The 20,057-nt window shown below is 39.1% G+C and overlaps 1 protein-coding gene across 1 annotated transcript; it reads right to left on the minus strand.

Moving 5' to 3' along the window:
- Positions 1 to 11,607: 11,607 nt before the first annotated feature.
- On the minus strand, positions 11,608 to 18,660 carry CYP7A1 (cytochrome P450 family 7 subfamily A member 1). The gene is made up of 6 exons (XM_074893772.1): positions 18,581 to 18,660; positions 17,031 to 17,271; positions 15,743 to 16,356; positions 14,295 to 14,425; positions 13,170 to 13,345; positions 11,608 to 12,543 (listed from the first exon to the last, which is right to left on the minus strand). The coding sequence occupies exons 1-6, from the start codon at positions 18,658 to 18,660 to the stop codon at positions 12,244 to 12,246; spliced, it is 1,542 nt and encodes a 513-aa protein (XP_074749873.1). The 3' UTR covers positions 11,608 to 12,243.
- Between the last annotated feature and the right edge of the window lie 1,397 nt (positions 18,661 to 20,057).

Consider the following 20,057-nt stretch of genomic DNA (forward strand, 5'->3'; position numbering starts at 1 on the left):
AATGGGCTAGGTGTTGAGAAAGGGAAAGACCCCAAAGACTAAAACATAATCTTTGCCCACAGAATCATGACTTTATAAGTTTTTGGAATACGACTCAGTTTTCAATTTTATATTAGTGAGATTGTCATTTAAGGTAGAATGTAGTTCTTATCCAGAAGAGTTTTCCAAGTGGCTTAAGGTTTCTTTAAAATTCTTCCATTGAATGATATGATTAATGTAATTTCTTTCTGAGGTTTGGTCAGGGAAAATAATGATGGAGGTAGATTTGACTTGCACCAATGAGCCCAGTGAGATGGGCTCCTTTTTCCTTCTGTAAGTAGATTGTTCTCTGTTGCTTTATATAAAACAAGCAAATTAATAAAATTCTCATGTTCATAAGAAACACCTGCAGCATCGCACATAAATATGTAGAAGTTTATCAGAATAAACAGCAAACAAAACAAAAAAGTAGTACTATAAAATGACAGTCAGTGACTTTGATTTGTGATTAGGAATTTGGATAGGTCTTCTCTGTTATAATTTTAAAGTAAACAAAAAAGATGCAGCTCTGTACCTGTACTTTTACTGTAAAGGGTTTATGCAACATGCATCTCAACAGTACGGCTGTGATTGATAGTCATGAGATGCTGCATACCAAAATTTAATTTCGGCAGATAGGAACATCTCTGTAGTTTGATGGATCCATATTTGTGCATACAGCAATAGATAGAAAATTGTTCTTGAAATCTGCCCCTATATAGCTCTTCTGTATTTTCAAGTTAATAGAAATATACAAAGCCACTTTCTGCTCTTATAATAAAAGTTATAGAGGAGACTTTCAAGAGCAGTACACATTGGTTTCTCTTCCTATGGTGGAAGTTTCAGATTAAGTTCCTACTGATGTTGAGGAGAGTGGAAGCAAACCAATGCCAAGTGTCTTGGGGAGCTTTTACTGTGTAAGAACTCCAGAGAAGGGACTGGTAAATGTTTTTGAAGGAAAATGCTATATTAGTCTACATAGATTTCAATATATGAATGTATGGTAAGAGAATGTTAACACTTCTATCACTAAAATGGAAAAAGCAGAAGTTTTAGTTACTAGGGAAGCTATAAAAATAATTTATTTCAGAAAGAGTTGGATGATAGCCATTTAGCAGATCTGACCTGAGTAAAATATATCAGAATCTTCAGCAAACCAAAACATTGTGACAGCTAGTATAGCTCAAATGAAACAAAGTGCTATGCTTTCCATCTTTTAATGCTTTAACTTGAAGTAATTTTGAAATGAAAGAGTTTTTAAATGGAAAAGAAACCAGAAATGTCTCATTTTGAATACAGTGAAAGGAAATAATTAATTTTCTTATTTCCAATCCATGTGATTCAGGAAATATAAACCCTATATAACTGTTTTGATTGACTACAATTTGCATTTTTTTCCACAAAAGTTGTTGGCCAAAGTGTTTTGCCATATCTGTGCAATCTTGACTCCCTCGGTTTATGCATAAATTAGATGATACAATACCAAGAACACTCTCTCCAGGATCTCTTTTCAGAGGGTAATTGAGAGCAAAAGTCTCCTGGACACATTTATTACTTTATAAAACAATAACTATTGTTCCTGTATAAATCAAAATTTGTTTTAAAAGCCAATGACCAAAGCTAAATTCAACGCCTGCATTTCTTTGACAGTCCTTGGAACTCTGAGAATGGGATTCACTTCAAAGATTAGGACACTTAAATGTAGGTATCTACCTGTACACATTTACATACGGGCAAGGTGCCCAGCTCCCATTCTAGTTGATGGAGGTTTAGGGCTACATCAGGCTGCTTATCCTGCAGTCAGATTCCAGAAGCCTCTTGGTCTCTGAAGACACCAGGAGATCAACAGATTTGACGACTTAGGGGACCCACATACCTGTCAGAAGGGAGTCTAGACATTACATGGGATACCATAGGGCATTTCAAATGGCTCTAGATACCTGTGTGGGGACAAATGAGTCAAACCCTATGTTAGTGCCATCATTTCAATTTAGAGATTTATTTGGTTTACCTAAAGTGGTCACGCATACTTTGACAGCTGCTGGTGTTCAGCTCTGCGTGTGCTGACCAGATCTCCACTGGCTATATGAGGAGTTTTGAAACCTAGTTCATGTATGGACACCTACAGGTAGGTTTCTTAATCTGTGAGCTGATTCTCACTGAGGCTTTCTGTCACTCTCAAAATAAGACCTTAAACTTTTTTTTAAGTTTATTTTCCTATAGTCTTTGGTGGCACAATTTAGTATTTTAATTTTCAGACTATAACATAAATTATTTTCATCTATATATGTGGCACCTATTTTTTCCTTTCTTTATTTTATGCTTACCATAAATTCATTACAAAAATCTATATTACACTGAATCTAGGAACTTGAAGTAAAGGTGTTAACTTATGAAGAACACTCGCCTCAAACATATTATAATTATCCCCCAGATAAGCATAACAAGGAGTGAAAATTCTACATTTTCTGTTTCTGCTTGTTGCCCAGCATGTTTTTGACAACACATAAATTGTAATGATGGTTCTATGGTGCTGGTGATATTTGCACACATGTTTTATTTGGCAGACTCCAGATACATTATTTTCTGTATGTTTTTACTGGTAGTCCTCTGCACAAAGGTTCAAGGCTGATTGATGGTGCAGTTTGGTGTACTGATCTTTAGCAATAGCTGTAGTAGTGGAACACCTTAATAAATGCTGTTCAAGGCCAGTTTCCAAGGCTGAACATTATCACCTAATAGCTTTGATCAGAGTGGTAGCAAATATTTGCATAAGTACATGCATGTGGATTCAGTCTGCTGTATTTTATTTACAGCAGTAACTGTTTGGAATGTCTCAGACCTCTGTCTGAGGTCTACTCTGGACATTGAGGTTCATGGTTTCCACTAAATCAGCACTCTTACTGGGCTCTCCTCCTCTTCTTCTGACTCCATCCTATTCTATCTCCTGAGAGTCACCCTGTCTGTCACTCCTTCCCTTAACCTTTTGTTCTCCCTCTCTCTTTGTTACCTAATGCAAGCTTACTTCAGTGGGGATCATGCCGTGTTCCTTTTTTTGCTTAATAGCTTGCGGAAGGCACCATTTAAAATCACATTCTGGAGTACTGCTTTTGAGTGATGTCCTGGCTTCCCATCAATTGAATTTATACCTGCTTCACTCAAGTGACACTGCTTCCCAATGTCTTTAGTCAGGCCAAGTCTCAAAAATAGTACCTCAGCCTCACCCTTCAGCAATCTCTGTCATGGTCAATGGTACTCCTCTTCTTAAAATGTTATGTCTTGGCTTCTGTGTAACTGTTGTTAAGATATGGGTTTTCCTAGACATTCTCCTAACAAAACATTCATCCAAGTGCTCCCTTCTTGCACTGTAGCAATTTTCTAGTGCTCTCCTGTCCTACTACATCCATTCGTATTTTTACTGCAAGGGTTATCTATACTGTGATCCCTCCTCCCTTGCCTTCTTCTCCTGCATCCTTTATAGCACCAAAGATAAACTGGTCTTGTTTCACTTTCAAGGAGCTTCATATCTTAATCCTCACTTATCTGTCATCTGGTATTAACTGTCTAGTTCTCACATTTTAGATCTGACCAGATCAAGATGCTTTAGTGTCAGCGATAAAGCTGACATTTAACCAACCTGTTGGTCTCTTCAGACCACTAGCTGGCATGCTGGCAATGATGCCTTGTTGTTTCCTTGCCCTTCTCTAGATGGATGGTTTTCACCTTGTCTTTCCTTAGATTGTGACATCCTTGTGAGAAGCATGGTGGTTTTCTGCTGTGTTTGAATAATTCCTATAACAAAGTTCTGATCTGTGTGGAAATAATATCAATAATAAATAACAATAGTAAAAATGTTCTTAGCAGGGAGGCCAAGGAATAAGAATGTAACTTGTGCCATCATTTAGCTTTAGAAATCACTCATGGGGTGAGATGGTTCTTGCCCTTCAGCCCTTGCCTCTGCCTTGCCTGTGCCAGGAGCTTCAGCAGTTAGCTTGGGTCTTCTGAATTGCAACCAGATGTCTACCTTCTGGCATTGCAATGCCTCCAGTAGGAATCTAATGTCAGCCACCTGCAGATAGCTCTGCAGTGTAGCATATCTCTGTATATCTGTACCCAGCACCCATAGCATCTGGCTATGTTTTCTGCAGATTCTGCAGAATTCCTAATGCTTTATCACTCACCAGACTTCAGGAAAAGTCCTTTGACTGTGGTCTCTTTACAGACATAGGAGAATCTCTTCTAACTCCAGACATGCAACTTCAATGGACAACAGTTGTTTTGGTCTGTTTACACAGCTTTGCTGTGTCTAAATAATACCTGTAAGAAACTAACGTACCAAGAGTATGAGGCACAGTTAACAGAACTCATATAATTGACTGTTGCTTGAGTCATTAATGGTTTCCCCTGTCATTTTTAACATCATCTTTTAATCCTCATAAGGATATTATTCCTTATTCCAGATTCTTACATCTAGAAAATAGAACAGCCATTAAATGAGTCATTCAATGTGGAGGATGTATTTCTGGAAAGCTTTCCCGTGACTGTTTGCCTTTCCTGAGACTTCGCTTACTTGGGCTGAGCAGTCTAGCGGAAATGTCACATAAAGCAGAGAGGAAGTCTTTCCCTCAGCTTAAGGAGCAATTATCATTAAAGAAGGGAACAGAGCTGAAGTCATGGTAGGTCAGCAATCTCCTCCCACCCACTGATGCAACCCTTTGGGCCATGTTCCTCACTCTGTGCTTCAAACCAGCCATGCAAGCTCATGGTGGTGAGTGATAAAGCTTTTGCAGGCACCAAATGTTCATATCTGTCCACAATTCTCTTGCAAGCTCTGTTTTATCTTTTGAGGCACTCCATGCAATATAGGCCAAGTGTCTGTATGGCTGAGAAGAGCCAGGGGAACTGGCACTGATCTCTCTATAAACTGAGCAAAAGGTGAGACTCACCATGGCACAGTGGGCACAGGCACATCACAGCGGTGGTGAAGACTGGGCCCCTCACTCCTGCCAGCAAGCCCTTTGCACAGGGTGTTTGCCAGCAGCTAACATGAGGGTGGAGGCCTCCCAAAGCCCTCCGGAACCTGACAGAAAAACAGTTGTCTTCTTGAAAAGTGACAAGCACTTGTAGGTTGAGCATCTCTGAGAGCAAGTCCATTACTCAGGAGCCTTATACAGATCCTGAGGAATCTCCGCTCGTGCTTGCCATACTCCTGGGTAAAGTGGACCTCTTGCCATACCTTGGGTGAAGTGGACCTCTAGCCTAGCCTTTTCCAGCCTATGGTCTTTAATGATGTTCTTGTGGATGTTTGTATGTCTCAAGTCTGCAGTTACCAGAGACTGTGATACATCTAATCCACTTCCAATCAACTATTACACTAATGTTACTAAGAAATGATTACACGGCTCCTCACACTGGAGAGCTCTCAAAACAAGAGTAATTCAGTCATCCAAGGTGTTTTAATCTTTCAAAATCTCCATGGGATCCTGCTATCTGATGAGAAAAATTTCAGAAATTCCTGTTATCCTTAAAAAGGTAAGTAGGGTCTGCAGGATCTTATTTATCGGTGAATTATGTAAAATGAACTTTTCGTTTTAAAAATCTGTGGCTCTTCAGTGAATTGCTCTGAAGTGACCTCTCTCTCCTTTCATGACACGTGGACCACTGAAGATCATTTGATTTGAAGTGTGTCCCACAGAGTTGTCTGTCTTGGCAAAAAACAATTAAAGTCAACAACAGTTAGCAAGCTGAGTATTTACACTGACAGCAGTCCATTTAATAGTATGTAACCCTTTTATTGTTTAATTCTAAGGTTATTATGAGGCAATGACTGCTTTTACCACCAAACCTCCTGTATGCAGCTAGCTAGAGGGATAGACTGTAGGCACAATTATGATCAAGCCCCCTCTGTGTGCTGTTTAACTGTGTTGACCTTATGGTGGTGTAAATGGGAGCAGATCTTGGCCCTATCTTCAGGCTGCTGACATGCGACTGTAGCACTCTGTGCAGTTCATAAATGGCAAATACCTATTTATGCTGCTACAGCTAACCATTTACACCAAGACCATGAACAATATCTTTTGAAGCACCCTATTGGCAACTAGGCTATAGTTATCACTAAAATTTATTTCATGCTTTCAGAAAAAGTATCCCGTGAGGGTTTCTCTTTTTGTTTCCTCTTTTTGCTTCCCCTTTTTTTTTTCTTCATAATCTTGCATGAAAGGTTTTATAATATAACCATCAGTTTATCCTGATATTTCTACAGTAAAATACAAAAACAATTTAAGAACTTTAGGTAGGGCTTGAAAATCTGTGTTCAAAACCACAGTCACCAAAGTCACTGTTGACAAGTTGAAGAGTGGCTGCCTGAACTTAGTGGCAGCTCTGTTACTTGGTGCCTACAGTTCTGCTTCTGTTTGAGCCCAGAAGTGCTGTAGTTTTGACTGAGAAGAGCAGAACTTTGCACACAGCTTTGACATGCAGCCCATCAGGATCCATAGACCAGAGGAGGTCCTCTCCCTCTGTCATTGGGGAGCTCCTCAAAGCAAGCCTCACAGATCAAGTCCCCACACAACATGGTGGCAGCTTCTTCCTTTTAAAATTTGGCTAGGATGGTTTTAGCTTCATCCTGTCAAGCAGTTCCAGGCTGACCCTTAACTTTGAGAAAATTACCAGTGTGCTGCTGCTGACAAGGGCCAAGTCCCAACCACTGAGACACCCCCCCGCCACCCACACTGCTCCCAAGACTGCCACTGCTGCCTCTGAGTGTGGCTGCTGCTGCTTCATGCTCATGTTGCTGAAAGGAGCTGCTTCAGCCTGCTGGAGGCAGATGACTCTGCCCAGGGTAGTTTTACACGATCCTTAACATCCAGCAAAAGCTTATCTGGGGTAGTTTCTCTGTGGATGAATCCTAGCTGGTGAACAACAGCTATGGCCAGCATGGTTTCAGAAATGTAACTGTCTTGTTTTCTGATAACATGTCTTGTTTCGTTAGTCAGGTCATCGTGTCACCTCCAAGAACTCCATGATGAGGTAAAGATTTCTTTTAGCTTGAAAACCGTAAAACATTTTCACTGCCTAGATTCCATCTGCTCAGCCAAAATGCCTCCTTCTGCTGGGTTACTGAGCCACCTGCTCTCACTCAGCTGCCAGTGTCTTGCTCCTAATCCCGAGATTGCTGTGCAGAGGAACCTGGCTAGCCCAACACAGAGCTCATCTGGGTCCACAAAAGCTTGACCCCTTAAACTCCTTGGTGCACCTAATCTATAACGTGCTTGTGCCTCCCTGAGGAGGTACCCCTCACTCTTACTCTTTATGGGAAAACCACAAGGTTGGAGTTGTCCCCTGGGAGAGATTGGGCTCAGTACCCTCCTCTACCTCAGGGACTTCAATCCCATGTCAAAATTGAATCTTTTCTCAGCTAAGAGAGCACTTTAGCTATAAGGGTACCATCAGAGAGTCATGCAAATTGTCCTGTTGAATCTGTTCCATTTTTCAGTGAAAACAGGCTACAGGTGCCTTGAGAAAAGGAGTGAATGCTTGAGCTAACCTAATGGTTAAGGTTCTTACCTGGAGGTGAGGTCTTTTCCCCGCATCTGTCCATATCTCTTTATGCATTTTACCTAGTAAGAATGTAATGTGAAATACTCACACAACCCATGGCAGAGGCTGCCTCCTTCCTACCAGCCTGGATCTGTCCAATATTTTTCTAATTGCTCTTACGATGTTTAGTCTTACTTTTTTTTTGTCTCCTATCTTAAGAAAAGTACTGCTATTAGGAGAGGCAGCAAAGAGAATTGCCCTGTCATAACCTTGTGGTGTCCATGACCCTGGCAAGGCAGATGACTATCGATTGTTGAAGTATTTGATTACATTAGCTGAGGCATAGCAGCCACAGACTTTGTACTCTTTTGTCCCCTCACTTGCATCTGTGTGACCCTGGTAACAGGGGTTTAACTAAGGTTAGAAAATTAGCAGCCATGGCAGCAAAGAAAGATACTTGTATATAGCCAATATAAAAAAAGAAGAAATTCCTATCCAAAACTATTCAAGTTGTTCATCTCTATGTCTTTTGTCACAAAATGGAAGTATACTCAGGGGTTATACTGGATCTTTTCAGCTGCATAACACTAGGTCAACATTTAAAAGTGCCATTGCTCTGCAGAGTCCCCTGAAGACATGCTAATATACTCCTCATGTTACAGGAGTTCAGAACTGGGCAGAAAGAGCTGGTCGCCTCTGTTGTTTTATACACCAAATATCAATCCACAGGTTATGGGTCCATCTGTCCATGGAGAATTGCTGCCCCAGCAACAGAGGAGTGATAGGAAGCTGAGTGGCGAGGGCTATGCTCCAACAGGAGTTTTGGGCAGGAGCACCTGAGCTACCCCTGCAGGACCCCGTATCTGGTGACAGTGCTGACTTCTGCCAATCTATGGTGACTCTGCAGTTAAGACATTGGACTTGGGTGGGATGGATATGGACACTCACGCCTGCCTCTGCTGTGGTTTGTTACCCAGGAATGGTCTTGCTGTCTCTGTTAGGAAATCTTTGAATTAGGTCTCCAGGAGAGCAATGTGAGGTGTACTAAAGCTGGCTATTTTAAAGTATGCAGATATATTATTATTATTGTAAGACAGTTGCATTGCATGAACATTTGGGAGTTTGGGTCATTCCTTAGTCATACCTTAGCACGCCTATATCTCCTTTCCATTGGACTTGGATTTATTAAGATTTCTTTGAAAACAAAGCTTTGTACTTTTCATACTGGAGTAAATAATTTTTAAAGCAAAGTTGTTTATCATGTGCATCAATATATATTACAATTTTTTTAAAAAAAATGTAGTTATTTTAATTGCAAATAGACCTTTAAGACCAGGTTCAGATTATTTCCATTAGAAATTCATAGGGATTTATGCAAGCTTCAGTAAAGCACTTTCTGTTCTAGAATGTCAACACTTTTAGCACTGACTTCAAAGTCAAACATAAATCTGTAAATAGAAGTCCAGCCTGACAGAACTTCACAATTTTTATTTGCTTGCTCTTCATCTTCTTGGTGCAAAATTGTCTGAAGGCTATAGATAAAACCTAACGTATTTGTAGCATTTATCTGGTACATATTGAACATTAAAGACTGATCTAATGCTCACTGAAAAAAGCAACAAAAAAGTAAACCTCAAACAGAAACTGAAGCTTCTCCCTATATGTCTGCTGCAATGAAAAATGTGCCATGGTTCCTCCTAGCTGAACTTCTAGTTAAAATGCTGAAGTCCCTATGAAGAGATTGAAGGACCAGAGAGACCACACCGATATCTTTCCTATTACCTCTGTAGCTCTGCCCATGTAGCAACTATCCAGAAGGAATGAAAATGGAATATACAAGGGGAAGAATTAGAGGATGAGGGAAGAGTGGGTTTTAGAGTCCCGGGAAAGAAAACAGTCATCAGACCTAATGCACACACTGTCAGCATAGTGGGGAGACTGAGTAATGAGATTTGGCCAGTCAAGCAAAGTCCTGAGAACGTAATTCCAGTGGACCAGGATTATCACATGGCAGGGGAAGGAGGAAGAAGTGCCAAGACACAGAGTTGCTGGCTTTTGCATCTCCTGTGCTGTCTCTGAGAGCATTGACACTTGACGATAAAGTCAAGAGCTTCCCCAAAATGTTCAGAACTTGATTTTAATCTGCAGGGTGAATCCTGTGTTGTTTTTACCTTCCCCTCAGTTCTCTACTGCTGGTATTCCCTGGTGTGTGAGCAAGCACAGGCAGGACGCAGGAACAACCACAAAACCATGGATGAAATGCAAAGAGTAAATTTATTTTTGTTACCTCACCAACTGGGGGATCCCCAAAACAGCACCCGGGCAGAGGCACACAGGTGGGGTCACAGGCACTGCGGAGCTTGGTCTATGCTAGAGGATCATCAAATCTGCTGTTTTCACCTGTTTATCAGGGATTCGCGCAGGCTTAGTTCATCACTGTGCTTTGATCTTTCCCACAGCAGGGCAGGAATCTCAAGCATGTTCGATAGGGTGCCTCTAAGTCTATCACAGGCCTATGTTATCTAAACACAGAGGTTCTACTTCTCTAACACACAAGGCCAAACAACTATTAGCATGATATATGTGGTTTTTTGACACCTCAGCTGCAAGTCACTTGAGCGTGTTTACAATCCTCCTCGCCAATCTTCCATTATTTTCCCACACTTGGGTAGCTGAAAGTCAGATCAGCTCTAGGAGCTACTGAATACTTAAATTTCTCATAGACCAAGGAAGCTGAAAGAAAACATTAAACCACAGTCAGAGCAGTCTGGAGCAGTCAGTTTGAATGAGACAAGAGGATGTAAAAGAAGGCTTAATTTTCCAGAGAGCCTATAATTAGTTTAGCAGTCCTTATCTTTTGTTATCTGCTGTTGTAATTCTATGTTGAATTCCCTTTCATCAAGGAAAGGTATTTTGCTTAAAACATTGTATAGCCTTACTACCCTCAAAACCTGTTGTTTTAAGCAGGATCTGTTTAAGAAGGGGGGGTAGACAGTCTAATGGTAATAATGTGTGCCAGGGCACATGTAATAATGATAACGTCAGGCTTTCATGTGTTCTCTGAATCAGTACTAACTTTCACTGAATGTGCTATAATTTATATAAATCATACAAAAATATAATTGACAGAAGTATGAAAACAAGCTGTACCTGAAGAGTGGATACTTCACTTACCAAGGGAACTAAATAATTCAAAACCACTTGCATTATACATAATAGTTTAATATTACACATATTGCAAATGGCAACAAATTGGTGTTCTCTGTTCTTAGAAAATGAAAAAAGATTAAATAAAATTACGAAGATAACACAGGTAATAAATAATCACACACTACAGAATATTTTTATTTGTCTTTGAATATTTAGCACAGTGGATAGTGAGAAGAGAAAGCAGTTCTAGGACTCAATACAAAATTCCATGTTTACAAAGAGTTCTATCAGCTAGACTGGATGTCTTGCCAGAATGTGAAATTTGAAAGTATCTAATAGTCCTGCATCTAATCTTCTGTGATGAGACTTACTTTTGAGTCAAGGAGAAAAGGTCAGACCATAAGTCCTTAGAAACATACAAAAAAAGGATAATAATAACATTTTAAGTCCATTTGTTCTTTTCGTTGGCAGATGATAAGAAAACTATCTCTTTCAGCCTGAAGAAGTTTCATTAAAAAATGGACTTTTGTGACATCCATCCATCATTTGCAGCAGGAAAGGACAAGGATGCTACAGAGAACCAAATTCTATTATTCCTGGAACAATCGTTCTTATGGGCACACCACCACTAAAAATGAAATGTGTGGGCATACTATCCATGATAACTTTAATGCAATTAGACTAGGAAGACCTGGGAGTATGACCAATGGAGGCTTATGGAAATATAGAGTTCAGACAATGGTGCAAAATCCAACCAGAACCACTGGTGACTATATGTTGGCTATTTATTTATCTCCATATTGGCATTTGAGCTGGTTATTTAAAGCTGGATTAGGTGGCTTTGGATGAGTGCATAGATCTTTGATAGTTAAGACATTAAAATGACAGTCTAGAGATGTATTTGGTTCAGCCAATATCATTTATTTTAATAGTTACAGCTTTCTGAAAAGAAGTATATTAGAATGAATATAATACAAGTTTTTCAGTTTCACTAGAACGTGAACATTTTTGTAGGTTTTCCTCAAGTCTTTTTCTAGTTTTTCATAAAACCATAAAGGTACTTCCCCAGGAAACTCTTTCTTCCTCACTGCGAATCTGCCTTTACACAACAAAAATTTTATTTCACCTGTGGGGAGAACCACCACCCCCAACATTTCAGTTACAAAAAAGAATACGCTTTAACTGTAGCTGAATTTTGACAATTATTTTGAATTAGCTGATGAAATTCTAGCTAACTCTGGGAAAGTATTTGCTGACAGAAAAAAAAGAACTACTGTACACACACAGTTCAAAATCTTAACTTGCATTTCAAAATGGTTGGTAAAAGGGGAGACATTTGTAATCAAGATAGTGCATCAAACCCACTGCATGCCGGTACCATAGTGGTATACCTTATGCATTTTCCATTAGATTGATGAATTAACATCTTCATATAGAATTTCCCCAAGACTTGCAACATTTCATTTGCATATATACATAAAATATATATAAAGTATATGTTATATAGTACATAGTTTATATGTATAATATATATATTCATAGGCATTTCAGTCTATACCTGAAATCAATGTCATTGGCTGGTTGCAAAATACCCAGTCCTGCACGGGATTGATCTAAAGAAGGACATTGCACATTATTGTCCACAAGCTCTATCTCAAAATATGAAAAAATCAAAACCAAAAATTGTTTAATTTCATGGACGGCAAATAACCTTCCAGGGCATTTTGCTATGCCTGTCCCAAATGGCATATAGTAATACTTTAACTTGCGACCATTGCGGTAGAAGTCAGTCTTTTCTTCTCCGTTCTCATTGAGAAAGCGATCATATTTGAACGTCTGTAATTAAACCCACAAAAGAGTTACTTGATATCTGAATACCTCCAAAGACTAGATAATGCCATTAAGACACAAAATGCAGACTGGGAAAGAAAAGCCCCTAGCAGTAAGCATTGTACAGTAGTGCCAGGCCCAATGGTGCTGTTTTGGAGATGGTAGCCCCTGAGAAGTTCTGGTATGTGGGACATGATCCCAGGTTCTTTGCTGATAACTCTTCTTTTCTCTTCTGACCTCTTAAAATAAGGATTATAACCTGCATCCTTATTCACACAGCAGAACTGGAAGATTTCTCATTCTGTGCCTTTGGGAAAATATTATCCTTATCCTTGTCCTCCCTTAACCCCCCCTCATAATGGTGATCCTTCCTCACTAAGGAAAGCAGTAAGTAAAAGGCTGTCTTGGGCTGGAAGCACACTTTTTGGTTACGCTAAATCATGTTTTGCAGGTAGTGCTTGCACTGACTTTATTCTTTTTCTTGCCTACCATTACGTCTCCAGGTGTAAGAACAGACTCTCTGGAGTACAACAGAAAACCAATCATAGGGGGACCCCTGATAAATGCTCTATTTAAAGGCATGATAACTTCTGCTAGAGCTCAGAGTTTAATGAACTTTGATAAATACTTACCAAGGGATCAGCATAGATTTCTGGATCAAAATGCAACAGTTGAGGGTAAAGAGCTACAATGTCATCACTGCGAATGTTGTAAAAATCATTCTCTAAGTGCAAAGTGAAATCCTCCTTGGCAACTCGGAAAGTCATGGATGCACTTGATAGCCTCATTGCCTCCTTGATGATGCTGTCTATCGGGAGAGGAAAAGGAACGATTACCATGGAAATAGTATGTGTATGTCCTTGGGGGAGTTCATGCATTTTGAAGTATTTCAGACCCATTATCAAACCCTGCATTTATTAGAAGAAATGTTTTAACAATAACTTTCTAAATGCCTAGGAAAGTATCTTTCTCATTTCTTTTTAGCATTATTACCCCTTCTGCAGATAACACCAGGAACATAATCCGCTTTCCCCTAGAAAAATACCCATAGTTGGTGCAACAGAATATTTGAAAGTGAGACATATTTCCACTCTGAGATACAGTACAAACCAGTTAAAACTGGAAACATAACAAGAAGAAGAAACAGTACAGTGATCAGGATTTTCTGAAATTTTAAGAGGTGGTACATAAAAACCAGTACTCATAAAAAGTAACTTGTTCTATTTTGTTTCAACATAAGCAGATTTTTTTTTTTTTTTAAAAAAGCAACAGTATTTAAAGGGTGACATTTTCAAAACTCTCTGTAACTTGGACACTTTTGAAAAATGTGCCTATAATTTGAAAAATATTAAGAAATAAAAGTAATGGTATTAGAAGATATTGCTTCACATCATAAGAATTGGGATATAAAATTTGGCAACACCCTTTTATTTGATCTAAATGCATTACTAAACAAAATATTCTTCTGAATTATCCATGGGTCTCCAATACTATGTTATGTAGCTGTGTAGCAGTATTGAGATATGCCATTACCCACGAAAAAGTGCTGTTCATGTGAATTTTGATACTTTCAGTACCACCTGGGAAATTGGGAAGACTGAATGGGTTGGCTACTGCTAAGGAACATACAAGTTTTTGTTATGGTGTTTATTGGCTAATTCCATAGTCATTCCATAGCAAGCATTTATATGGTAACAAATAGAAGACGGTGAAAATTGTGGGGTGATTTCTGGTACTCCTGCATAAAATAATCATACCTAGTACTGGCATATTATCCAGCTGTTTTCGGTTCAAGGAAATATGGTTGCCATCTAAGTTGATCTTTTCTCCGGCACTTTCCAAAGTACTCTGCACTTCTTTGGTAGCAGCTCTCATTGCTTCTGGACTCCTAAGATCAAAAGAGCAGAAGAATAACATGATTTTACACTTAAGAATGCTTTAAAAAGCAGTTTTGCCATTAACTTTCTTCCTGACTAAAATTTAGTTTGCTAGCTGACAAGTACAACCTTCTAAAATTAAAATGTTGCAGCTAATGCTGCAATGACACTTTTTCATGTCTTGGCAGAGGTACAATAGCTTCAAAAAAAGGAAAAGAACCCCAAGTATTTGATTCTGTCTCCAATGACAAGTGGGACAGAACTGATGTGCAGACCTCAGGTAATAAACAGTAATGTCACTAAAAAGGAATGCCAAGAATAAGAAATAGAACAATCAGTTGTAGATTAGCAAATAGCCCCACTGCAGGCAGAAAATGTAGGAATAGTGTTATAGATCAGTTTTATAACATCACTTATCCTGGATGATGTCTAACTGAAAAGAATCTTCCTAATACTAAAAGTCCATATAGTATCCATCACTGTCTAGACTTTCTTACATACACAGAATACATGGGCTATGGTGAAATATGTATAGATAATAATACAGGATGCAATAGTGTCTTGATGAAGACACAATCAATCAAGGTTTTAAAAGACTCCAAGGCCAGAAGACCTAAAGCCAATTCATTCTTGGAGTGAAAAGTACTAAAGAACCTCAGATATTAGCATTGGCAGGTACATATGAGGGTGCAAGCCAGTGGCTAAATAAAAATGTCAGCAATTTAGATACATACTTAAGAGTTAGTTATGTTGAGGTAGATTACACTCCACAGAGGCCCACTCTAAAATGGACATTTAGTAGTATTATCTGAACTGTGCACTCCTCTCATGAGTAACAAGCTCAGCAGCTGCAGTCTGCACTGCAACCTCAGTAAGATCTATCAATGTATAAACTATTTTCTATTAAGTGTCTGTGAAAACAATAATGAAGTTAAAGCTCATTTTGCCTGCTCTAGTAAGATGGTGTAAAAATGTCCGATTATACTGGGAGCCTTCAATACAATTAATGTTCTGACTGTAAACAGCACTTTTAATGTCATATCATGTAGATTTGACCCAAAATTTTCTTGACAAAGTGTAGCATTCCCCTGGAGTGTTTTTTTAAAAAAAACTTCTACAGAATTGCTCTGTGGTACCACTATTTGATCTCAGACGAGTGAAGGGGGTTTCTGTGGAAGTCTGGAACAACATGCCACTTCTGTTGTAATCAGTGAGTTTTTTGACACTGATGAGGTACCAAGCAGTGGAATTTGCTTGTATTAATGAACTGGTTTCTGAAAGATAACAAACATTTTTCTTGTTTGGAAAGAGGAAGCATTGGGACTTACTTAAGGAGATAGAACAAGCTCCAAAACGTGGCAGGAATGGTGTTGGCTTGTGAGGCCCAGAGCACTGCCACGTGGGTCTTTGCTTTTTCCATGTCATCGAAGGTTGACAGAGTGTCATTCAGGAACATGCGGAGGGTGACAAGCTCAGAGAGGTTGTCCCTCTTCAGGAGGTTCTTGTGGAGGAGTGCTTCTCCTAGCTTCTCACGTGCGCTGTGAGCACTCTTGAAAAGGTGGATAGGCAGCCCCGCCACTAGGGCTGGAAAGATCCTATCAAATTCCTTGAAGTTTTCAAGGGCCTTTAGGATATGAGCTCTCTCAGTTTCCTGCTTTGATGATGTATTTTTGTCATTATTTGAATTAAATTCTTTACCAAAAAGCGTTAAAAAGCCAGACTCGAACATCACCTGGCAACAGAACGTATAAAGTCCTTCTGTCACCCAGGTATTAGACTGAAGTTTAGATGTTCTTGACTGCAACATGACGTACTGTAGGTTTTCCATCATTGCTTCAATGAGGGCATCTAGAGCATTGCCCTGAAGGGTTCTAATGAAAGTCTGATGAAAATTTTCAGTGGTGTTTCCCTCTGCTGGGTCAATGCTACCATGTCCAAAAGCCTGTCACAAAATAAATTGTATGCATGATAAATAAGGCCCATCATAAACTCAATGATAAAGTCTAACAGGAATTAAAGCCAAAGTAAAACTTTATAGCTTACTAGAGGGAAGCATAATAAGGGCTGTTAATAGTAGAACTGATACTTTCTCAGTGAACCATAGCAGTTAAGTAGGCAAATGAAAAATAGATTTGAATAGATGCTTACAAATAAATGCATGTGGTTACCTAGACCTTCATTCAGCTCCCACTGATATCAACAGGAGCCTTTTTGCTTACTTCAGTAAGTTTGACTGAGCTCCTACTCTGTTGCATATTTTTTTAAGGCATTAGGATCAAATCTTGCATAGTAGTGAGAACCTCCTGAAGAAGGTTTCAGCTTTGGCAAGCTATATCATAATTTTGCAGATGGTGCTAATTGTATTTCTGCTTTAGCACTTTGGGATACTACATGGCTAAATAATGTCATTCTTGGACAATCCGAATCACCTTTATGGTGATTTCCATTAAGGAAAGGGGAGAAAAGACCCCAATGTTTTAAACCAATAAAGATGCAGAAATGTAAAACCAATTCTATTCCAAAGGCATAGTTATGATATAGGGATTAACTGGGTACATCTGTCCTGACAGCAGATACTTTGCATGTTAGATATTAAACCCATTTTTAACGGGGTACCTTGGCAGAAGTAGCAAAATGGAACTTTTTCCAGTCCAAGTGTTTTCCCTGGCGAATCAATGCATGGTATGAAAAAGGGTCAGTGAGGAAATGAATGTATTTCCCTGCTACTCGGCAAGTGAAAATGTGGCCATGCTTCTCCCGCTTTTCTCTGAGGAATTCAAGGGGGTTGGCACCAAACTGCAAGGCACAGCCCAGGTATGGAAGGAATCCATTTTCAAGTGGTGGCTCACCTTGTCGCCTACAAAACACAAACAAAACCTGAATTTATAAGTATGTATAAGGATCTCTTCTCCAGGACTACCAGGTAAGTAAAATACTGATGTTAGGCTTTTTGTAATGTGAAAAAAATGCAGAAAAAAACCCAAACAAATAGTATATTGACAAATCATTTTCTCCTCCTTAAGGACTAAGCCTATTGTGAGGTCTATGGTATGTAAGAAAGAATAACTTTAACAGCCTGTATTATAATTAACATAATAAACCACAATTTGATTATGTCATCTTTTTTTTTCCCTAGATCAGGAGTATATTTTTCACCTATTTATATGCAGAATTGTTGCCATTAGTTAACATGCACAGTTATGTAATTGTCCCATAAATGAATAATCCATCCCACTAATATTGTCTGATACATTTTTGGGCAACGGTATCCACAATTCAATTTGAATACCAAGGGGAATAGCCTTTTAGTGTAGAAAGGTTGTTATTATTGGCATATCCTATTTGGACCAGATCCTGCTGAAAACAGTGGGAATTTTGCCATGGTCTTCAGTAAGCATGAGTTAGTCTTTCAGGCAAAGTGTCATTAAGCACATGCTTTAAGTGAAACATATGCTTAAAGTGAAGCATATATTTAAATGATATTTTTTATTTTGAGTCAGAAAACCACTTTCCTGCATAAGGACACCATAGCTGCTAAAAAAATGTTCAGATAATACATTAGGTTTTGTAGTAAATTCCTAATGGTTATTATCTGAAGTTAACTATTTTCACCTTTTTTATCAAACTTTTTAAAGTAAAACAAGAAAATGACTGATGAAAAATACAAAATTACAACAGGTAAGCAAACTACTTGCTCCTTATGTAAATGTGCCAGTAGAATGAATGCTTTTAAGGAATATGTATTCAACATAGTAAGGTACATAAATATTATCTGTATTACAACGGTGTTACTGAATATGACAGACTGATAATATGCAAATGTTTGTAAGTAGGTATTAAACTATAATTACATATAAGTAGGTATTAGCTGTGATTACAATGCAGTACTTCAGGAAATCGGAACATACATATTCATATTTGAAGTACCTCATTTATGCATAGATTTGTATCTACAGCTATGTCTAGGCATTACCTCACTATTACTAAAAAGTTTGTACAGAAAAATTCTATTATAAATCAAAAGACCAAACTACAGTGTTGCCCATGCTATCCCTCATCTGTCCCTCTGACAGTTAAGATTACACTTCTTTTAGCTATGTACATAGTATATTTGACAGAAATAAAGGCTAGGTACACTGAGATTCATTTACAAATAGATTCCTTACCTTCTCCTCCTCCCTAGAAGAAACCAAAACCCACAACAGAGTATTATCACTGTTCCCCAGATCCATGATGCTATGAACATTTCTGGTAATGCCCAAAAACTTCCAAGTTGAAAGCTGGTAACTACCAGTATGGCAGGAGAGGTGACTGAGAATGATACAGAAGACAGGTTACGATTTATATACAGTAGGTGCACCACTGTATCTAATGGCATTCAGCCAACCTAGCAAGCTATTGATTAACCATTTCTGGAGAGAGCCAGTTTTGTCTCTGTTCTGACATCTTTCTGCAGGGAGTTTCACTCGGTTGATGCAGACAGTTGCAGACATGCCCTTGAGCTGATGTCACATATCAGTAGCGGCTCCAAAGTAATCAAAGAGCTGTAATAGTTGATAATTTGAAGGTCTGTCGGGTGTGTTTTGAACTATCCTGCAGATTTACTAATTGCAGTTTATAGTTCAAGTTTAGCAATATATGAAAAGGCTACTGACAGGTGTCCAGAGGACTCAGACTGGCCTGAATGGTGGCTGCAGGTCCTTCAGCTGCCAGCCTGCTCACTCACTCCCTTCTCCTTCTGGTGGGCTGCCCTGGCTCTGGTGTGCTGCTATGAGAGGGAATGGTGGGGGTTATGCCGTGGGAAAAGGGGTGGCTGTGGACATGGACTTGCTCCCTCTAACAATGTTTCTCTGGTAGAAAGGAAAAAATGGGCTTTCTATAATGCAGTGTGAGAGAGAAGAAAGCAGGATTAGACAACCATACTGGTTTGGGGTTTTTTTATTATCCTTGGATCACCATTTATTTTCCCATTAAACCTTTTTCCCTTCCTGTTGCTGAGTGCTGAGAGTTCAAACTCTGGCTTGCTCCTAACACCTGGCATCACGACATCGAGGAGGTAGCTCAGGTAGCATATAGTGATGGCTCATTAGTCATTCAGGGCCTAATATGTTTCTAAGAGAGAAACTGATGGGTTTTAGTCACTTTTTCAGGCTCGCTTTTGTACGAGTTTTTGTTGGTGTCCCTACAGCTGTATGATAAAACAGTAAAGATTTGGACCTTTTGCTGTCCAAATCGAACACTACACTGAAGGCACCAAGCTGCAAATCTGGCAGATGGGAATACTGTCCTGGCTTCAAACCAAGGAAGGCAGTGAGTCATGACGTAACTCTGTGCACATGCCATTACATTTGAGACAATTTTAAAGTTGCTCTACTGAAGAAATAAACTCTGCTTACAGCATTGAGGTTTGCCCTCAATCTAAAAGCCAACTCCTTTTGTGTGTCAGCTCAAGATCCAGTCCCCCACCCCATTTCCATTTAAGCACAGGCATTTTTTTTATTTTCCTAGAAAAGCTGCTTTTTCACCATCAGAATTTAGCCTGTTATAACAGAATTGCTTTATAAAAGCCATGCTTTCCCATTTCCTGCTTGTTTCCATTATGAGAAATTTCAGTTCTGGGTGTCATCTTTGACTACATCCTAC

Source organism: Strix uralensis, chromosome 1 (genome assembly GCF_047716275.1).
Source record: "Strix uralensis isolate ZFMK-TIS-50842 chromosome 1, bStrUra1, whole genome shotgun sequence".
NCBI classification, from domain to species: Eukaryota; Metazoa; Chordata; class Aves; order Strigiformes; family Strigidae; genus Strix; species Strix uralensis.